The sequence below is a fragment of the Eubalaena glacialis genome, chromosome 11, assembly GCF_028564815.1.
Source record: "Eubalaena glacialis isolate mEubGla1 chromosome 11, mEubGla1.1.hap2.+ XY, whole genome shotgun sequence".
Classification (NCBI taxonomy): Eukaryota; Metazoa; Chordata; class Mammalia; order Artiodactyla; family Balaenidae; genus Eubalaena; species Eubalaena glacialis.
In genome coordinates, this window is record NC_083726.1 from 17,411,664 (window position 1) to 17,432,520 (window position 20,857).

Below are 20,857 nucleotides of genomic sequence, written 5' to 3' on the forward strand. Positions count from 1 at the left end.
TGCTTTTTGTGGTTATTTTCTAGAACATCCCTGAAAAAAAACTAAAGTTGGTTCTGTAGCTTTAACAGTTACTTCCCAAAAGAAAACCAAGACATCATACTGAAATCACTGCAGAGGGGATGTACTATGCAACATGAGTGGAATAACGTAATCTCAATGCCAAGTTTTTAAAAGGTGCTGCTCTTAAAATGGTGGATTAATAAAGTAACTTTTGCAACTCAAAATTAGGTTAAAGGGTTTAACTGAGGAATCCACTTTTATAATGTGTGCACCATCAGAGACACAGTGAGCTAGTCAAAACAGTATGAAATTATACACCATAAAATCATCAGTTCAGTGTTAACTAATGTCTTATAAATTTCTATATCGTAATCATAGTAGATCAGTAAGTTCTGACAGGCTTCAAGAGCCACAGTCCCCTGAATTCTTGCTTAGAATTGTTCAGGATGGGAGGAGAACAACATTGTTAGAAACTGCAATCAATTTTTTTAATTAAAAAAATTTCAATAATGTGTGGCCTACGGAAAAAAGACTAAACAAACAAACAGAGCTACCATATGATCCAGCAATCCCACTCCTGGGTATATATCTGGAAAAGATGGAAACAAACTAATTTTAAAAGATACATGCAGCCAGCACTATTTACAATAGCCAAGACATGGAAACAACCCAGGTGCCATCAACAGACAACTGGCTTAAAAAGATGTGGTGTGCATATATATAAATACACACACACACACAAACACACACACAATGGAATATTATTCGGCCATAAAAAAAGAATGAAATATTGGCATTTGCAGCAACATGGATGGACCCAGACAATATTATACTTAGTGAAGTCAGTCAGAGAAAGACAAATATCATATGGTATCACTTATATGTGGAATCTAAAAAATAATATAAATAAATCTATAAACAGAAAAAGACTAAGATAAGAAAACAAACTTTACCAAAGGGGAAGGCGGGGTGGGGTAGATAAATGAGGAATATGGGAATAACAAATACTAGTATATATATAACTACTCTATGTAAAATAGATAAGCAGCAAGGATTTACTGTATAGCACAGGGAACTATATTCAATATCTTGTAATAACCTATAATGGAAAATAATTTGAAAAAAATATTGATATATATAAATGAATCACTTTGCTGTACACGTGAAACTAGCACAATATTGTAAATCGACTGTATTACCCAAAAAACCCAAAACAAAACATTGTGGCTTAACTAAGCCACAAAGCCTGCAAATCATGAAAAACCAAAAGACTGAAATCCAATACATTAAAACTAACTTCACAAAAAAACAGAATGAAAACACAAAATTAACTGAGGATATTCAGCAAGCACATATGACCAACAAAAATAAGTATCCAGAATATACAAAATATTCCTACAATTAGTAAGAAAAAGATAAATTGGAAAAAAAAATAGAAGTCATGAAGGCATTTCATAAAATAAAAAATAAAAAGGGCTCTTAAACAGAAATATGTTCAATCATATAAAAATCAAGGAAATGCAAATTAAAACCACACAGATACTGACTACAGACTGCAGAAATTAAGCTGCTGGCAGGGATGGAACAATGAGGAATAATCTCACCTACTGCTGGGATGGGAGAACAGTTTAGCATTCTCTCCAATGAACTTGCAGGTACACCTGGCCCTACCACCTAGGAGATTCATTTGTGACACACACTGCAGAAACTCAACACACGTACCCAGAAACATGTACAATGATGATTACAGCAGCACTATTCATAGTATCCCAAATTTGGAAATAACCCACATCTTACCTACAGACTAAATATCTGTGTATTCATGTAACACAATATGAGGGAAATAAAGCTAAATAAACTATATAGCTATATTCATCAACACTGATGAATTTAAAAAATAATGAATTAAAGAAGTCAATACATTTATATTAACTTTACAAAAACATGCAAAACACCATATTTTTAAAAATATAGATGGTTGTGACCCCCAAAGAAAAGCACAGTGCACTGTGGTTTCCTCTGCAGTAGAAAGGGGAGCCAAGACCTGAGGAGGAATAATGGGAGCGCCTAAGTTGGTAGCAATAAGCTCTTAACCTACCTGGTGGCTACACAAGCATTCTATTTTCATTCACTAAACAGTACATACATATTATATACTCTTTTGTACATGCATCATATTTTTTAATAAAATTTTTAAGTTTAGAAAGAGTGGGTGACTTTCAACTTAACTGAAATGTGTGTTAATGCACATTAAGGCCCTCTGAAAATAAGTGCCATGTAAATGAAAGGTGGGAGGGTGGAAAATGAGATTTTTTTTTTGAAGATTTAAGCATGCATTTTATTTTTAATAGATCTTTCTTTATTGGAGTATAATTGCTTCACAATACTGTTCGTTTCTGTTGCACAACAAAGCGAATCAGCCATATGCACACACGTCCCCATATCCCCTCCCTCTTGAGCCTCCCTCCCATCCTCCCTATCCCACCCCTCTAGGTCATCACAAAGCACTGAGCTGATCTCCCTGTGGTATGCACCAGCTTCCCACTAGCCATCCATTTTACATTTGGTAGTGTATATATGTCAGTGCTACCCTCTCACTTTGTCCCAGCTTCCCCTTCCCACTCCCCATGTCCTCAATTCCATTCTCTACGTCTACCTCTTTATTCCTGTCCTGCCCCTAGGTTCATCAGAACCTTTTTTTTAGATTCCATATATATGTGTTAGCATACGGTATTTTTCTCTTTCTGACTGACTTCACTCTGTATACACTCTAGGTCCATCCACCTCACTACAAATAACTCAATTTCGTTTCTTTTTATGGCTGAGTAATATTCCATTGTATATATGTGCTACATCTTCTTTATCCATTCATCTGTTGGTGGACATTTAGCTTGTTTCCATGTCCTGGCTATTGTAAATAGTGCTGCATGAACATTGTGGTACATGTCTCTTTTTCAACTATGTTTTTTTCAGGGTATATGCCCAGTAGTGGGATTGCTGGGTCATATGGTAGTTCTATTTCTAGTTTTTTTTAAGGAACCTCTATACTGTTTTCCATAGTGGCTGTATCAATTTACATTCCCACCAACAGTGCAGGAGGGTTCCCTTTTCACCACACCCTTTCCAGCATTTATTGTTTCTAGATTTTTTGATAATGGCCATTCCGACCGGCATGAGGTAATACCTCATTGTAGTTCTGATTTGCATTTCACTAGTAATAAGTGATGTTGAGCATCTTTCCATGTGCCTCTTGGCCATCTGTGTGTCTTCCTTGGTGAAATGTCTATTTAGGTCTTCCACCCATTTTTTAACTGGATTGTTTTTTTTATATTGAGCTCCATGAGCTGTTTGTATATTTTGGAGATTAATCCTTTGTCTGTTGTTTCATTTGCAAACATTTTCTCCCATTCTGAGGGTTGTGTTTTTGTCTTGTTTATGGTTTCTTTTGCTGTGCAAAAGCTTTTAAGTTTAATTAAGTCCCATTTGTTTATTTTTGTTTTTATTTCCATTACTCTAGGAGATGGGTCAAAAAAGATCTTGCTGTGGTTTATGTCAAAGAGTGTTTTTCCTATGTTTTCCTCTAAGAGTTTCATAGTGTCTGGTCTTACATTTAAGTCTTTTAATCCATTTGGAATTTATTTTTGTGTATGGTGTTAGGGAGTGTTCTAATTTCATTCTTTTACATGTAGCTGTCCAGTTTTCCCAGCACCACTTATTGAAGAGGCAGTCTTTTCTCCATTGTATGTTCTTGCCTCCTTTGTTGTAAATTAGGTGCCCATATGTGTGTGGGTTTATCTCTGGGCTTTCTATCCTGTACCATTGATCTATATTTCTGTTTTTGTGCCAGTACCATACTGTCTTGATTACTGTAGCTTTGTGGTATAGTTTGAAGTCAGAGAGCCTGATTCCTCCAACTCCGTTTTTCTTTCACAAGATTGCTTTGGCTATTTGGGGGGTCTTTTGTGTTTCCATATGAATTGGAAAATTTTTTGTTCTAATTCTGTGAAGAATGCCATTGGTAGTTTGATAGGGATTGCATTGAATCTGTAGATTGCTTTGGGTAGTATAGTCATTTTCACAATATTGATTCTTCCAAGAACATGGTATATTTCTCCATCTGTTTATGTCATCTTTGATTTCTTTCATCAGCATTTTATAGTTTTCTGAGTACAAGTCTTTTGCCTCCTTAGGCAGGTTTATTCCTAGGTATTTTATTCTTTTTGTTGCAATGGTAAATGGGAGTGTTTCCTTAATTTCTCTTTCTGATTTTTCGTTGTTGGTGTATAGGAATGCCAGATTTCTGTGCATTAATTTTGTATCCTGCAACCTTACCAAATTCATTGATTAGTTCTAGTAGTTTTCTGGTGGCATCTTTAGGATTGTCTATGTATGGTATCATGTCATCTGCAAACAGTGACAGTTCTTCTTCTTTTCCAATTTGTATTCCTTTTATTTCTTTTTCTTCTCTGATTGCTGTGGCTAGGGACTTCCAAACCTATGTTGAATAAGAGTGGTGAGAGTGGACATCCTTGTCTTGTTCCTGATCTTAGTGGACATGCTTCCAGTTTTTCCCCACTGAATATGATGCTTGCTGTGGGTTTGTCATATATGGCCTTTATTATGTTTAGGTTCCCTCTTTGCCCATTTTCTGGAGAGTTTTTATCATAAATGGGTATTGAATTTTGTCAAAAGCTTTTTCTGCATCTGTTGAGATGATCATATGGTTTTTATTCCTTAATTTGTTAATATAGGTGTATCACATTGATTGATTTGCATATATTGACGAATCCTTGCATCCCTGGGATAAATAAGCTAGCCTCACCAATTTTCATTTCCCAGCATTGCCTTTGGTTGTTTAGCCACCTGTCAGAACTACCGTTAGGGAAGAGCAGGACCTGCCTTACATTGTCAACACTTAGCTGAACCATTTAAAAAGAAATAGTTTTTATAAGACCAACTCAAATACAGACAGTTTATCTTCAAACTTTTCAACAGCTAATAATTATATGCCAAGTGTATTTCTGCTTCTAAGAGCAATGATAATAATAGCTAATATTTATAGTAGTTAGTTTCCTAATAAAGTGCTTTATACAAATTAAATCCTCAAACAATCTATGAGCTATATTATTACACCATTTTATGCCTGAGGAAATGAAGCACAGAAAGGTTAAGTAACCTTGTAAGCAGCAAATCAGGATTCAAATCACAGTCTGGCTCCAAAATCTATGCTTCTAACCACTATGTGCTATGTTACTAGCACACAGAGAAAACCAATCTCCAAATGCTCCTCTCAATACATTAATCTTTGAAGATTATTCTGATATTCAGTAATTACATCAACTTAAAAGTGCACCTTTAATGCCTTATTACCTTTTGTACACATTCTGAAATGATTACTGTAATACTAATTTTATATAGGTGGTGCTTCAGGGTACAGAAGTGCTAACTTTTTTTCCCCTCACGTTAATAGTAATGAGGGCATTACCAAAGAATGTGTCAGTACACACAGATCTTACCTACACTACAGAATGTACAGTCCTTAAAGGTGATCCCAGAATTACGACATCAGATCTGCACTGATTGGGAGATAAATTTCATCTACTTTCCTGAGTATGTCTCCACTGATAGGAACAACCAGCGCTATCCGGTAAACTAGGTGGTAAAGAAGAACCAAACTAATACAATAGATGGAAATATCCATATACTTGTCCAAATCGACCTTTCATACAGTATATAAGAACTTTTTGTATAAACCAAACTCTCATTTTGCTATCACCATCTCTGAGTTCACTGCATAGTCCTATGACTTCACGTAATCTCTACAGACCCACTTATTCTGGATTCCTTTTTTAAAACTGAAGTCTTTGACAACCTGTTAAATTGTTCCTAACATCTAAAAACAAAAAACTGTAGCATTAAATCTTTCTTAAGAAAAGGTATACCATCAGTCTGAAACTTCTGCACCTTAAGCTGGAAGAAGAACTAAAATTATTAAAATTGGTTAAAGTCTACCTTTTACGTTTGGCCAATCCATCATAAAAGAGTAACGTGACAATGCATGTGATGGTATTGTCTCATCTTTCCCACAACCTTACAAACTTTTCTCCTCAGAAGAGAAGGAGCAGCAATCAGACTTTTTGAGCAAGAACATTTTCTCCAGCATAGTATTTAAAAGGCTCTCCTTTATTACGACTGTTTCAGTTCAAGTCATGACTGCAAATGGCACTACAGCATTGCAAACTAATGATCCCTTCCCAGGATTAAGATTTAAAATTAAACATTCATGTGGGTTCTTTTATTTGAAAATAGCAAGCAACAGAAAGATTAAGAATATAAAAAGGAAAGAAAACAAAAAGTCCACCTGGGATACAAAGAGGAACCAGTACCAGTTTTATACTTGAAATTTTGCCTATGTGCACGCAAGTATTTTTTTAAAGAGGTTACACACACTATTAGATCAAAGGGAACTCCAAAAAGATCAATATTAAGAACTACTGGTTTAAGACATTCAATTTTGAACATAAACATCCAGAGGAAGTAAATTTTTGAAATTGTATTTATTAATGTTCTATTATATCAATGCATATTGTATTCTCTTAGAACTGGGGAAGAGGAAAGCCCCACTTAACGGAGATAACAAACTTGCCATCTTTTATAAAATTTAATTAGAACTGACAATATTATGGTTAGTCCTTAATTCCTGAGAATTTGAACATTAAGTTTTCTGTGAGTTTACAACAAATGCTCACACTGATTTTTAAACTGCAGTTATGTCTGAAAAAAATGAGAATATTAATATTAATACATTAGCAAGGAAAACTGTCATCTAAATGTGTACCAACTTAGGTGTAAAACACTCCCTGTTGCTCTGCACTTTTAACAGCATTTAAATATGCTTAATCTTTTCAGAGATTTTATTTCAAATAAGTAAACTTATTATATACCTCATCCAGACTGCAGTGACATTATTTTGAACTAAAGGCAAAATAATAATCTGTCACATTTTTCTCAATTGTAGGTATCCATGGAGTCAGCAAGTGAACTCTATCTAGTATTGATAAAATAATTGACATGTGTGGGGATAATGACAGAGACATCTGATCCTCTTCTATTTAGAATTTCTATCTCTATTAAAGGAGACGATTTTAGGGAAGTTAGAGAAGAAAAACAGAAAAAACAATACTGTTGCTATGAAATGGTGACCAATTTGATACAATCAAATGCAATATCATTAATATAAACATTTACAATAATGAAAATATAAATTATTAATTATGCAGCATGCTTTAGGGCCATTTCTACAGTTAGTACAAATTACAAATATTAAATGCCTTTAATCCATCCATTGTACATAACTCTGTAAGTCATGTTTACATAATAAACAAAAAACACTTCCTACCTATTCTGTTTCTTCTGAATTTTAACAGTGAAAGTGTTACCTTGAGCTGGGAAAGTTACCCTGACCGTGATCAATGAATACAGACAGGGTAACAGTACACCCGTTCCAAAAGCTGGAAATCAAACAACAATGTTAGAATTACTTGCAGGATTTACCCAAAGAAATGCTTAATAGGCAAGTGCAATGGAAAAATCAAGTATTTCCTAAAATGATGTTAGTATTACACATAAAGTTTTAAACTTTTTTGTCTTCACTGTAAAGGTATCATTGTATTATATTAAAAGACTATACGCCATGATTAACCATTTAACTGATATAATCTTTACAAAAATAAAGCTAATAGCTTGCCAGGAATTAAATTTACTCAAAATCTTTACCTTTTAAATCAGTAAGTGATTTAGTTTATTAGAACTTTATTCTCACAGTGGTAATTTTTTAAAAGCCTGCACAGTGCTTAATCTGATTTCTTAGATTATACTTGGTTTAAAGAAAAAGTCTGCCCAAACCATCATCAAGACTTCAGTTCAACCTAATGTAGAAGAAACCTGAGTTTGGATGTAGAAATAAGAATTCATTCAATTTTCTCTGCTATCATACATAATGCCTTCAGCCAAAAGTAAAGCTTCAAGCAGGACTCTATGGCTTTATCTGTATCTTCTTCCCCCTTGAGTATTAAGTAAATCTTAAATTTAAAGCAGTTTTTGGAGGTTAAATGTTCTCAAAGCAATGTAAACTAGTTATAAAATATCTCACCACAGACAGCAGCAGCTCTTGTGAGCCACATGAAATTAACAATGAATCAGTTCACACTGTACAAAAAGGGTACGTAACACTTGTGCCTCACCTCTAGTATCAAAACCATCTTCATATATCCCTTTTATAAGAATATTGAAATGTATGCTTCATGAGTTTCAGGCTCAATTCCTTTTGTTTAAACATTACTGGCTGTACATAGTATATGCACTGAATTTCCAATGACTGAGACAAATATGGATCAAAGACCTATACAAATACAAATTATAAACATTCATGTAGATTACAAGAGGTCTGAGGTGGCAGTTTAGGAATTTAAGTTAACCCTTCTAAAACTTCATTTCAAATAACTGTTCCCAGGCACATCTAGCCAAAGTCCAGACAAAAATCTGATTTTAAAATCTCATTCTCAACCTTTGAAAAGTAGAGCCTTCAGAAGAAGAATGGACTTAACTTTAGAGCACTGCCTTAGAGAGTTGCAGCATCTAAATATTTCCCAGAGATGTGACCCAGGAAACACTTGGTTATTAGCTTATTAACATCCATTTCATATACAATTCTGATGATTTCATAGGGGCAACGCATACCATCAGTATCATTTGACAACAGGATCTGCAGACACAGTGCTGTCGGACAGGTCTCCGTTGCTTGTTTTAGTCTCTTCTGGAAGCATGAGTGAAAATAATGGACATATTTATGTTCATTTTAAAAAATGAATTAAGTAACTAAAATTAAGAAGGACTAAAAAAAAAACTTTAAGGACTATATTGCTAAATTTCAAATTAAGAAAATGCTGCATCCACCAAATGTTTCTCTAATATCACAAATTATATGTAGTTTATTTACCTTAATTTTTTAGAAATCTAGGCTAAATATTGCAAATGTAATCGTTTTGACTGGTTTGTAATAATAATAGTGTAGAATTGTGAGAGAGCAAAACTGCATCTGAGGTTTCACACTGCACATTCCCCCAGCTGGGCCAAGAAATTGTAGTGCTATTATTGATAGAAACATGGTTACAAGTTCACATATAAAATTGTCCAGAATGAATAACTTTCCAATTGTATTTATAATTTATTTTTAAATGCAGTTTTTTATTATGACTGTGATAAAATGAATTTCTGCCTTTTGTGCAAAATGTCATATATATATATATTTCATTAACAGAGAAAAACTATTTAATGTTTTCAGCAACTTTGACAACATCTCTGAGCAAACTTTAGCTAAAATAGAGTCCTAAAACAGAACCACCACCCAGCATCAGGCATGTGGGTGACATACATTACCCAAAACCCTAGAGAGCTCCTTAAGAACAGCAGTCCAAAGCAAGGAGCTCCACTGAGACTGAAATGTTTGCTTTGTCTTAATGCTTTAGGCCTTAAAGTAAATGGCCAATCCACCTGCAGAATATTCCTAGTTACCTAGGCTGGAGACAAGGTTCTGGCATCATGAAAGGCCTGAGCAGAACGTAAGCATAACTCAATTTCTCCACAATTTAGATTATACTGACTCAAATTCTTCCAGATGGCTTTGCTAAATATTATTTTTAAATGAACCCAAACGTAACATATATATTTTTTTATTTAATAAATATTTAGTATCTTCCAGGTAACAGCCGGCAATCATTCTTCAAGAACATGATTATTATTCAGTCTAGATTCCAAAAATGCCTGCATATGCTAATAGTACTGATGGAACATTATCAACAGGGAATAGGGTAACTGATATAAGTGGTCTACCCAAATGAATCACCTCTATGCAGTGTGAAAAACATATTTATTTTAAAATTTAACTGGCAAAATAAGATTAACAAAAACATCACGTTTTATGAAGTATCTTTTATTCTTGATCTGTGAAATACAAGTAAGAAAAAGGAAAAAGAGCAAACATGAAACCTGCATGTTGCTGTACCTAGTTTTAAGCTTCCAAAGAGGAAACTTAAGTTACATAATTTCCATAACAGAAAAAAGGAAATATCCATTCTTCAGGGAAGACAATTGTTGCTAAATTTCAAATTTGAGAGAAATGTACCACGAGGGCCCCTTAAGTATGAAATGCTGAACAATTTACACCCACAAAGAATATAACGGACAGAATCCTCTCCTTAATGACTATCAGCTATTACGGCTCTACTGCTCTCTAATTCTCCAAGGCCTGGCTGTGGAGGAGCACCGGAGGCTATTACTGTGACACTAAAATGGCCTTGACTATTTTATGTCTCCTTCATCACCTGCCCCATACATTCAGTCAGTGTCTAGTCATCAGCAGCTCTGACTTAAGCCAACATTTAGTCTCCTCTAATTTGTTCCTTCTTATCTGATACAGTTGAAGGATGAAAGAAAAAACCCTAAACTTGGTAAATTTTTTTTAAATTAAGAGAAGATGAACTGAATAAAGAGTTATCTCAGAATGAAAATGCATAAACTATGTTAAATTTCTTTTCAGTTTCACAAATGATCCCCTTAGGCTTTACTTCTTTAAAAAGACATTTCTAGGTCTATATTATTTTTCAAAAAGAAAAGTCTGACTAGATAAAACGGGGTATTCGTGTCTACTATTAAAGACAGATTTATTGGTCTTTCCAAATTTAAGCCACTCACTGACCTTCTTTCTCTTTCTTTTCTTGGTTTTCTTCAGCTGCAGTCTTGTCAGCTCTGAAGAAAATTCTTGCACTGCTCAGTGAGAAACAGAGCAATTCAAATTCCTAAGTAAATTAAAAAAATTAGAAATAAAAGCTGAAAATACTTACTTTAGTAAAACATCAAAATTATATTTAATATCTCATTATTTCTAAAAAGCTCTAGTGAGTGCAAATCACAAATACAGAAACTGAACTGTGTAATCCACCCATTTTTTAAGATATGAGTCAAATGGCTTCCAAATACCATTCATTTAAAAATATACTCTCATGACCACTATTCATCTCACTTGTTAAAATGGGAGTTTCAATATGATTCATGTTTCTTCAGTGATCAAGAAGTAATGGGTATTAAAAAGTCAAAGCAGATCTGACTGTTACTCTCCTCTACCTGTAGATAAACATCCAGTCGCTTCTGAGTGAGATTCATGGTTTGTAGTAGTTTTTCATCCTGACTAGTGGACTGCACATTCTGTTGCTTAGCAACTGCTCTTATCTCCTTCAGGTACTTCTCTCTAACAGACTGGAACCAGTGAAGTGAGTCAAATTCCTGGTACTGATCCAAAAGCTTCAGAATATAAGCCACACCTAGAGTCACCAGCAAAACCAAAACGAAATTACAACGTGTAGACAAGTTATATTCTACTCCACCAGTAATTCCTAAAATTAAGCTAACCATTTTGAATTAACCCTCTTTCAAATTACATTTTACAGCACAAATGAATAAGTTTAGCAACATGGCTTAATTCCTCCTTAAAAACATATAAAGAACTAAAAAAAAAGGCCAATCAAGAAGAAATAACATGGCTATGAAAATCACCAGGAGATAACATATGGCTGTAAGGGTGGGGAAAAACTTCCACTGCTAAATAGACAACAACTAGGAAGCTACAGGGAAACTAAATACAAGATGCTCAAACTGTAAATAAAACCACAACAAAAACAAAGCCTAAATAATTAGGTCCAACCACTCTAAGTGATTAGCAATACCAAAGGAGCATGAACAACAGTATAAATAATGGTCAATCAGATGACCCAGCCAAAAAATAAACAGTAAACACTGCTTGTGAAAAATCTACAAAGAGCACATAGCTCTATTCTCAAGCAAACATTTTGAAAAATCCATTGTAAGGTAAACAAAATTCATGAGAAAACAATTCCACTAAGCTTACCCATGGCAAAGCCATCATCAGTAAAGGCAGCTCCAATTTTATTTTTTTTATTCAATTTCTCCTTGCAACTAATGGAATGCTCTACAAAGTTGAGGGTCTAAAAAGATACAACATATTAGAGAAACAATTGTGTTAAAAAATCTTCAGTTCCTAAAACAGACATTTCAAAAATTATAAACAGGATCTCTTCTAAGCTCCTGTCCTTTTGATTTGAAACATTTCCCTCATATAAATAGCCTCTTGGTGAGGTCATAATCTGTGTAAGTATCTCTTAATGGCTCTTCTTTCCAAGTCCTTTAAATATGAGCACTCCCTCAATCACCACTTAACCCAAGCACAGTGCTTTTGTGTATGGTTCATTCTAAAATATTATGCACATTTAACAAATGAAGGCACTGAGATTTGAGAGGTTTTAGTAACTTGCCTAAAGTCATACTCTAAATCAAAGTTGTAGTCAGAAAAGTAGGCCTGCTTTACTTAAAAGCTCAAGCGCTCTTAAGCATGGCAGTCCTTACTTCTGCCCACCCAATTCATTCTACAATAGTATTTCTTACCATATTCTCGGTTTAAAAGGCTTAGTAGTCACTTTGGATAAACAAATTCCCCCCAAAAAACCACTTCCCTAAAAGTTTAGCTCCTCTGAAATACCTTATCTAATCATAGCACTTATTCAACAAATATTTACTGAAACTTAATAATAATACCAGGCATTATTAAATAATTACAATAAAAAAATGAATACCATCAAAGAGTTCACACTCTATAGAGCAGCACTCCTGGCAATGACAGAAATGCTGTGTATCTACATTGTCCGATACAGTAAGCCACTAGCCACATATGGCCACTGTGCACTTGAAATGTGTATGGTAAAACTTAGGAACTGAACTGAATTTCTTTATAAAATTTTAACTAATTTACATTTAAGTAGCCACTAGGGGCTACAAAAGGATAGCACAGCACTGGGATAGAGAGAGACCTGTTTAAAAATAATTATGGTACAGTGTGATAAGTACTATAATAGCCTACACTGGAAACAAGATTATCAAGTTCCACTTTTTTTGCCTGTAAAACTTACTTGGCAGTTAATCACATTTTATAAAATCTTTGTCAACTGTTACTTAAATCTTCTTTAGATATCTCATTTCTGTTTGTCTTCTTTCTGGAATTAGATTATAAACTCAAGGACACAAGAATAGTGTCCTGTACTTCTCTTCTTTGTAGTGTTCGTAATCCCTCGTTTTCTCCATCACTAACTGAATTCTGACAGCAGCTCTGCAAAACTAGACTCTTCCTCAATCCCACAAATGGTTTGCCATTGCTGTTTACCATGAATTCAAATTAAAGAAATATGGTGAGAATTCACCGTGAGTTAACTACACTATTATCAAAGTATAACTAAGATAGACTCGCCTCCAATCTGACACTTCATATTCATGTCTGAAGATGAAAAGATAATGCCTATCAGATAACTGTGGACATTTTTGCTGCATAACAATTATTATAATAGAGCATTAACAATTAACATATTAAAAAAAAACAGTAGAAAGGAAAATGCGTGAAGAAAAAAGCTGTCCATAGGCCATCAGCTACTTTCAATGGATAATAATGGTTCTAATATGTTAGAACATATGTGTTAATTCAGGCAGCAATGTGAAAAGTTATTACTCGATCAAAGTTAGATGTAATCAAAAGCTACGTCTGCTCAGTGATATTTAGATTTTAGAGCTATCCATTTACAAATTTTTTATGAAAGAGCTTTGTTATAGAAACCTTTATAGAAAAATAACTCTTATTGCTAATATATACCTCTCTAATCTCTCAACTCCATTTTCCCCACTGCGATTTTGGTTAACTTGAGCTATTTTTAAGATGCCAACTACAGAATTAGAGCAAAACATACCATATACTACAACGAGAAAGCACTAAAATTTTAGCTTAGATGTTCGTATTTACTACCAAAAAGACAGAAGTTGTCCTCAAATAGTATGCTTTTAAGAAATACTTCATATTGTAACAGTCTACATTAATCACTTAAAATGATTATATGGTATAATTCAGCCCAAAGATTATATGGTGTGTATGTGTATGTGTGTGTGTGTATGTATATATATATGTGTGTGTGTGTGTATATATATATATACACACATAAAAAATAGTGTATACTCAAGTAATTTTAATCACACTAGGATTTCTCTGGCTGTTATGAACAAATAAGAATCTATCTGAACTATGAATAAGTCTCATTCTACATAGCTAATAAGTAAAAATTCTAGGCCGCATTCACTGAGACCACATTTAGTGCTATCTACAACCAGAAAGTCAACAATATAGTCTGTTTGCATTTCCTGCTGTAAAAAAAACTGGATCTATTTATTAATACTTTTTCAAAAAATTCATTTTGTGTACTAAAAATACTCACCAGAGGTGGAACAATGATATAGAAATTTCGGAGATGTATATTCTTCGGCCTTCGAAATTCTGGAGCAAAAACATCCACAAGCATTTTGAAATACTCTGTGCCTTCGGCAGAATTTCGGGTGTGATCACTGAGGACTGAATCCAAATGCCTAAAATGCAAAATAATTATTTACTTGGTTGCTTTCTCAAAAGAAGATGTGGCTTTTAAAATCCACTTCTCATTAGTTTAGATGAGAGCACTCAAAAATATGAAATATAAGACATCTCTAAGTAAACTTCCTTGGGGTTCAGAATGAACTCATTTTTTTATGGACAGAGGCTAATCAATATGATTTAATTAACTTAGTCCCTAAAACAGAATATGTAGCGTCTCTTGGAACTTTATAGAGTTTTGTATTTCTTCTTCTCACAATGAGCCCTGCAGAATTCCATTTCATTGTAAATAAATTCCTTTTCATCTTAAATCTCTTCACTAACACTTCTTCTATACCTCCTTACCTCAACTGAAACCCATCTCCTTTTGAAGAACTTAGCTTCCCACTCAACCTTCAGAAATATCAGCTGCTTTTTCTCCTACATCCCTTATGTATAGCTATTACCACTTTCAAATTATTATTCCCCCACCACTAGACAGTCTTAGAAATCTCTCGAGACTCACATGATCCAACTATATCCAACTACCCCCTCCTGAAAGCAGGCATCTGTAACGGTTTTAACCACTGCTCTACATTTATTTATCTTGGACTATGATACCTACTCCAGTTCTCCTCCATCATTCTGGAAGACTTAATGTCCATTTAGATATCAATTCATTATCATAACCTCATAACTCCATGACTTCACCTGCCATGAACTTTCCTTCACTTGATGAGTAAACATTTTGGGCGAGAATACAAAATAGGTACTTGCCATTACATTGCATCAGGGGGCCCTATAATGTCAGCATGTCCTGTTACTGGTGATGCTAAGTTTGATCACTTGGTTAAGGTGGAATACATCAGTCTCTCCATTGCGAAGATGTTTTTTTCCCTTTGTGTTTAATAATCAATTTCTGAGATAATTTTTTCATAGTGAATGAATACTCTGTTCTCCAAAAATGTTTGAGAACCCAGTGTTTTGACGATTTGTCTCATTTCAAGTACTACAGTGATGGTTGCAAAACTGTTTTTTTCCCTAAATTTTCTCATCCCTTCTATATTTACTAGCTGGCTAGCACTGTAAAAAGGAACTTTCCCTCTGCTTCTCCAACTTTTCTTATTATCACTATACTCACGGTTTCTTTTTTAATTCAATGTATTATAAGCAATTTCTACCATTATTCTTTTTGATATTCAAATTGTCTCCACTTTGCCCAGGGGTGCCCCTTCATGCCTGACTCAATAAGTGTTACAATTATTAATAATATAACTTAGTTTTCTAAAGACTTTCTTAACAATTCCGCATGCCTCTCTCAAGTTTTAAATTGTTTTCCAAAATCACTATTTACTCAAGCCTGTAGATCTGCACTGTCCAATAAGATAGTCATTAGCTGTTTAAATTTAAATGAAATAAAAATTTTAATTCAGTTCCCTAGTCCCATTAGCCCTATTTCCAGTATTCAACAGCTACATGTGGTTGTGACTACTGTACTGGACACTGCTGCTCTAGATTACATGAAAGGAAGGACTAGTATTCTAGAAATGTGTTGGCAAATAGAAATATTTAAAAAGAGTACAAAGAAATAAGTGAAATTAATTTTATTAATGAGATATTTGGCATTCTTTTTTAAACACTAAATCCTCAAAATCAGTTATGAACTTTACACTTTAGCACATTTCAATTCGGACTAGCCACATGTCAGGTGTTCAACAGTCACATGTATTAGAGACCATGGTCTAAAAGATCCCTTTTAGGGAAGTTGGAAAGACATCAGAATACTGTAGTCTTGAAAACATTATATTTCATAAACTGAGACCATTACTTGCATAGTAAAAACACTGACATATAAGTTTATATATTACTCTCTAGCCTTGTCTTTAGCATTTAAATGAACATATACTTTTTAAATCTCCAAATTTAAATTATTCCAAAATTAGATTACCTAGCTGCTTTTAATGTTTCTTCTGCAAGACCTTCTTCTTTTACTAGTTCTTCAAAATTTACAATATCTTCAAGATCAGGTACAAATCTACATAAGAATTTGGGAAGGAATTTATTAAGTTAAATATGTGCAATTGACACAGATATGAAAGCAGTACTGGAAGACTCTAAATTTTTCAACTGTATCTTTGGAAAGAATTTTGCATTTCAGTTATATTATTAATATCACCACTTTAGTTCCATAATTGAATTTTAGATATATGAATAATCAAATTATCCTTAAAAATCATGTAATCTATAGAACCATTCACAAACTGTACCAATAAAAGAAATTAACTATAACTTTAAGAGAAATAAAGCTTTTCAACGGTCTGCTGTAGTCTTAAAATTTGAGAAAAAATTTAACTAGTACAATTAATGATTTTCTTCCATATTTGATCTCAAAATATATCAACAAAAAAAGAAAAAAACCCTCTCTACAATATTACTTATAAAAAACACAGATTTAATGACAAAATTTCTAAATGGCATAAACAAGGCAAAAATATGTTTGCATCCATACCTAATGGCATTGCTGCTACAATGAAGGCCACCAGATCTTATCATCCGTACATAGCCCATAGCATTACCTTAAAAACCACACACAAAAAAAATCAGAAGTTTATACAAATAACTCTAAGTTCTAATAATCAGGAATACAGTTATTTATAGCAATTACAAGGTTTCCACTCCTAAGTAGCAAGAGATTTTGCTGTACTTTACACTTCAGTTTTTGCTCCATAAAAATAAAACTTACATATTTGTGCACTTAAAATATAAATGTACATATATACATCTATATTAAATATTTTTAAAATAAATGTAACTTTCACTTGTAAAGTCATTAAATGCTGACTACATTTTAAAAAATCAAACACTTTAATATATTACTAGATCAATAATTTCTTCACTCACATTAAGTATGTGTCTGTGTCTCTCTCTCACTCTCATACACACACACAGCTGGAAGTGATATTCAGAAATCCTTATCTGATGCCTCCCAAACTAATACCTCCAATATCTCCTCTAGGTTTTTTTATCCAATGCCTACACCTACATGTCTAAGAGAAATTTTAATTTAGTAAGTTCAACTCAAACTCAAGATCTTCACCCCCAATTATATTTTCTACCTTAGAAACTGACAATTCTATCCTTCCAGTAGCTCAGGCCAAATGCACTGAAGTCATCCCTGACTCCTTCCTTTCTCTCACACTTTATATCTAATCAATGGGCAAATTATGTTGGCTCTACCTTCAAAATGTAGCCAGAATCCAACCAGTTTTCACCACCTTCACAGCTATCACCCTATTCCAAACCAGCACCATCTCCTGCCTAGAAATGCACTATGCAATGGCCTCCTGATCTCTCTACTTCCACCTTTAGCGTCCCACCCCTCACAATGTTTCCTTCACATAGCGGCTGGTGGTTCTTTTAAAACTAAGTTGGAGCATTTCATTCCTTTTCTGAAAACTCTACAATAGCTTTCCATCTCAGAATAAAATCCAAATTCCTAACATGGTCATCACAGCGTTGTATGATCTTGCCCCTTGCTGCTGTTCTGATACCATGCCCTACCATTCAGGTCTTCACTAACTCCATTCCAGCCCCTGACTATTTCCCAAAAATGCCAAGCAGACTCAGGGATTTTACATTTACTGTCGCCTCTTTCTGGTATACTCTTTTCCTAGCTATGCATGCACATGGCTTATTCCTCCATGTTATTTAGGTTCCTGCCCATATGTCACCTCCTTAGAGCTTTCCCTGAATATCACTAAATAGCACTGCCCAGCCCCACTACATCTCCTTACTCAGCACCTATCACTGGTACATTACATATCTCTTTGTGTCTCATCCCACTAGAATGCAAGATCCATGATACAGCTTTTGTTTTCTTCACTGCTCTATCCCTAGAGCCAACATTTCCTACTCAAATGAAATGAAATTACTTGGGAGAAAGAATAGACAAAAAGGTAAGAAGCTGTTAACATTTCACAACCATATATTACAGTAATATATACTTTATATACATAATCTCATCTGATACCTTTTAAAACCATATAATACAATATACATTATAAATACAATATAATACAAGTAGTATTACTGAATCTATTTTAAGGCTTATCTCAATATGAGAGATGATGTTAAAATGTTTCTTTATGCATCTTAGAAAAATCAAGTATCTAGTGTGATTGTTTTCCTCCAAATTGTCAAACTGGTATCTGGCTGATCAAATGTGCTAGTGAGAAGCAAATAGAGAGTAGCAGTTAAAAGCAAACCTCTGAAGCCAGACTAGTTGGGTTCAAATATAGACTCTGTACTTTTTAGCTATAAAACCTAGGTCAAGTTATAAACTTTGTGTCTTAGTCTCCACATCTGTTAAATTAAGCTCTAAAGGGGCAAAGACTTTGTTTATTGTCATAGGTATCACCAGCACCTAGGAACATTGTGTTGTCCTCAATAAACCTGTGGAATGAATGAATGGAAATAACATTTACTTCATAACACTGTTGCGTTTTACATGCATTAGAACATATAAAGCACTCAGAACAGCCTTGGCACATAGTAAATAAATGCCCAATAAATGTTAATGGTTGTTAATTATTTCAGCAGGCAAAGAAGGACTTAGACAAAAGGACTTCTCACTTTGCTCCCGGCTCTGAGATTCCTTACTCCTTTTCTCAAGAGAGTGAAGAGACTCAAAAGCACATTACAATTTTTTATAGGCAGAGGTAAAGAATTTATATTTCCTAAGAAGAGAATAAAGAATAAAATGCTGGAACAAAGTAAAAAGGATAATATGCGCCAACTGTGGAATACATGCTAGTGGCAACAGAGGTGTCGTTATTTTTTGTGTATTGGGGGAAAATGTGTATTTTGATGTGTATTGGGGAAAAATGACTAGCATACTAAGCTCATGATTTAATGATAATTTCATAGTACAAAATTATACTTTTAAAAAATATAAAAACATGAAATAAATACTACTACAGGCAGTATTCACATAGGGAAAAAACTCAGATACTGGTATATGAATTAAGTGAAGTTTTAAGCAACACTGCTCCAGAGAAACAGCTCTTAATCTGAGGCCCACGGACTCTGACTTGGAGCACCTGAACTCCAGTGTATTCTATGCAGAACTGTATGTGAACGTGCATACGGGCATTGTTCTGGGAAAAACAAAAATCAATCCAGAGCTTTCATCAGGTTCTCAAAAAGGGTTTAAAAACTACTGCTCCAAAAGTTTACACTCTAATATGTCATCAAATATCACTAGGAATAAAAAAGTACTTATTTGAAAATACCTTATTATTAAATTGTTTAAAATTAAAAATTTACTAAGGTAAAATTCTCTAAGTTCTTGTACTAATACAAAATAGAAAGGCCTAATATGTAAACCAATTAATTTATAAAACTTAAGCTAGTGCTCACTGACTTTACTACCTAACTAAATGCTTATAATACCCTTCCCACTAGTAAACTTAAAGCCCCTTAGAACAAAGGCTATTTGTATTCTCAGCATCTAGAAGAATATCTGGTATAACAGAGCCTTTATAAACGTTTGATAAATCAATGAATGAATTTCAGGAGCCACAATTTTACCAAATTATAGTCAATAAGAATTTACTAACTGCTTGGTGTCTGCAACTGTGAAGAATACAAAACACCTTTGAACTTGGAGCCAAAAAAGTCCCAGCAACGCCACTTCTCTCTCTTGAGTTTCTCTTTTTTCATCTTTAAAAACATGACTACATGCCTATCTCAAGGGTTACTGTGCAGATATTAACAGAGATAATATATGTGAAAAGCTCAAGTAAGCATAAAGTTTTTTTAATCTAGGATTATTTTTAAATGCAGTTCTTGTTTTTAAATATAGTATTACACATTTCAGAAGCCAAGTTCTACTTGTAAGCAGAAGGGCAACTCAAGAAATTATATATAAATATGAAATGATGTAGCACAGAAAAATTATTAGTTAACTTCACATAAACATTTTACACATTTGCATTTAGGCTTAACTTTTAAAAGTCTAAAACACTGCCTTGAACAGAGTAGGTACCCAATAAATAGTTACCAGTTGACTATTTACCATGAGTATGGCCTTTGAGATGAGTAGGTTATTATATTTTTAATTTAACTGAAGAGCTTATCCACAAAAAGTTACTTATTTTATTTATAAATATTTCATTTATTTAAATTACAATCTCTCAATTATTATTATGCACCAACAGTCTAATCATACCTGAAAAACTTTTGGTAAGAAAAGGAAATTATTAGTGAAACAAAGCTGAACTCGGGCACTCACATATTAAGTTTATTTGTATGAGATACTTAATATATGAGATAGATTCTTGGGAT

The 20,857-nt window shown here is 33.8% G+C and overlaps 1 protein-coding gene across 3 annotated transcripts in view; it reads right to left on the minus strand.

Annotated features, from left to right (window-relative positions):
- Positions 1-7,067: 7,067 nt before the first annotated feature.
- The window catches only part of WASHC4 (WASH complex subunit 4), a 56,198-nt gene continuing 42,408 nt past the window's right edge, over positions 7,068-20,857 (minus strand). For 2 of the 3 annotated variants that reach the window (XM_061204205.1, XM_061204204.1), the window contains exons 27-34: positions 17,022-17,088; positions 16,461-16,547; positions 14,382-14,529; positions 11,963-12,059; positions 11,182-11,378; positions 10,757-10,856; positions 8,740-8,815; positions 7,069-7,511 (exon numbers count right to left, since the gene is read on the minus strand). In XM_061204205.1, the coding sequence (XP_061060188.1) occupies positions 8,748-8,815; positions 10,757-10,856; positions 11,182-11,378; positions 11,963-12,059; positions 14,382-14,529; positions 16,461-16,547; positions 17,022-17,088 (764 nt within the window). In that variant the 3' untranslated portion in view covers positions 7,069-7,511; positions 8,740-8,747. Of the gene's footprint in view, positions 7,512-8,243; positions 8,402-8,739; positions 8,816-10,756; positions 10,857-11,181; positions 11,379-11,962; positions 12,060-14,381; positions 14,530-16,460; positions 16,548-17,021; positions 17,089-20,857 lie in introns of all 3 variants that reach the window. The other variant, XR_009702476.1, reaches the window with a different exon arrangement.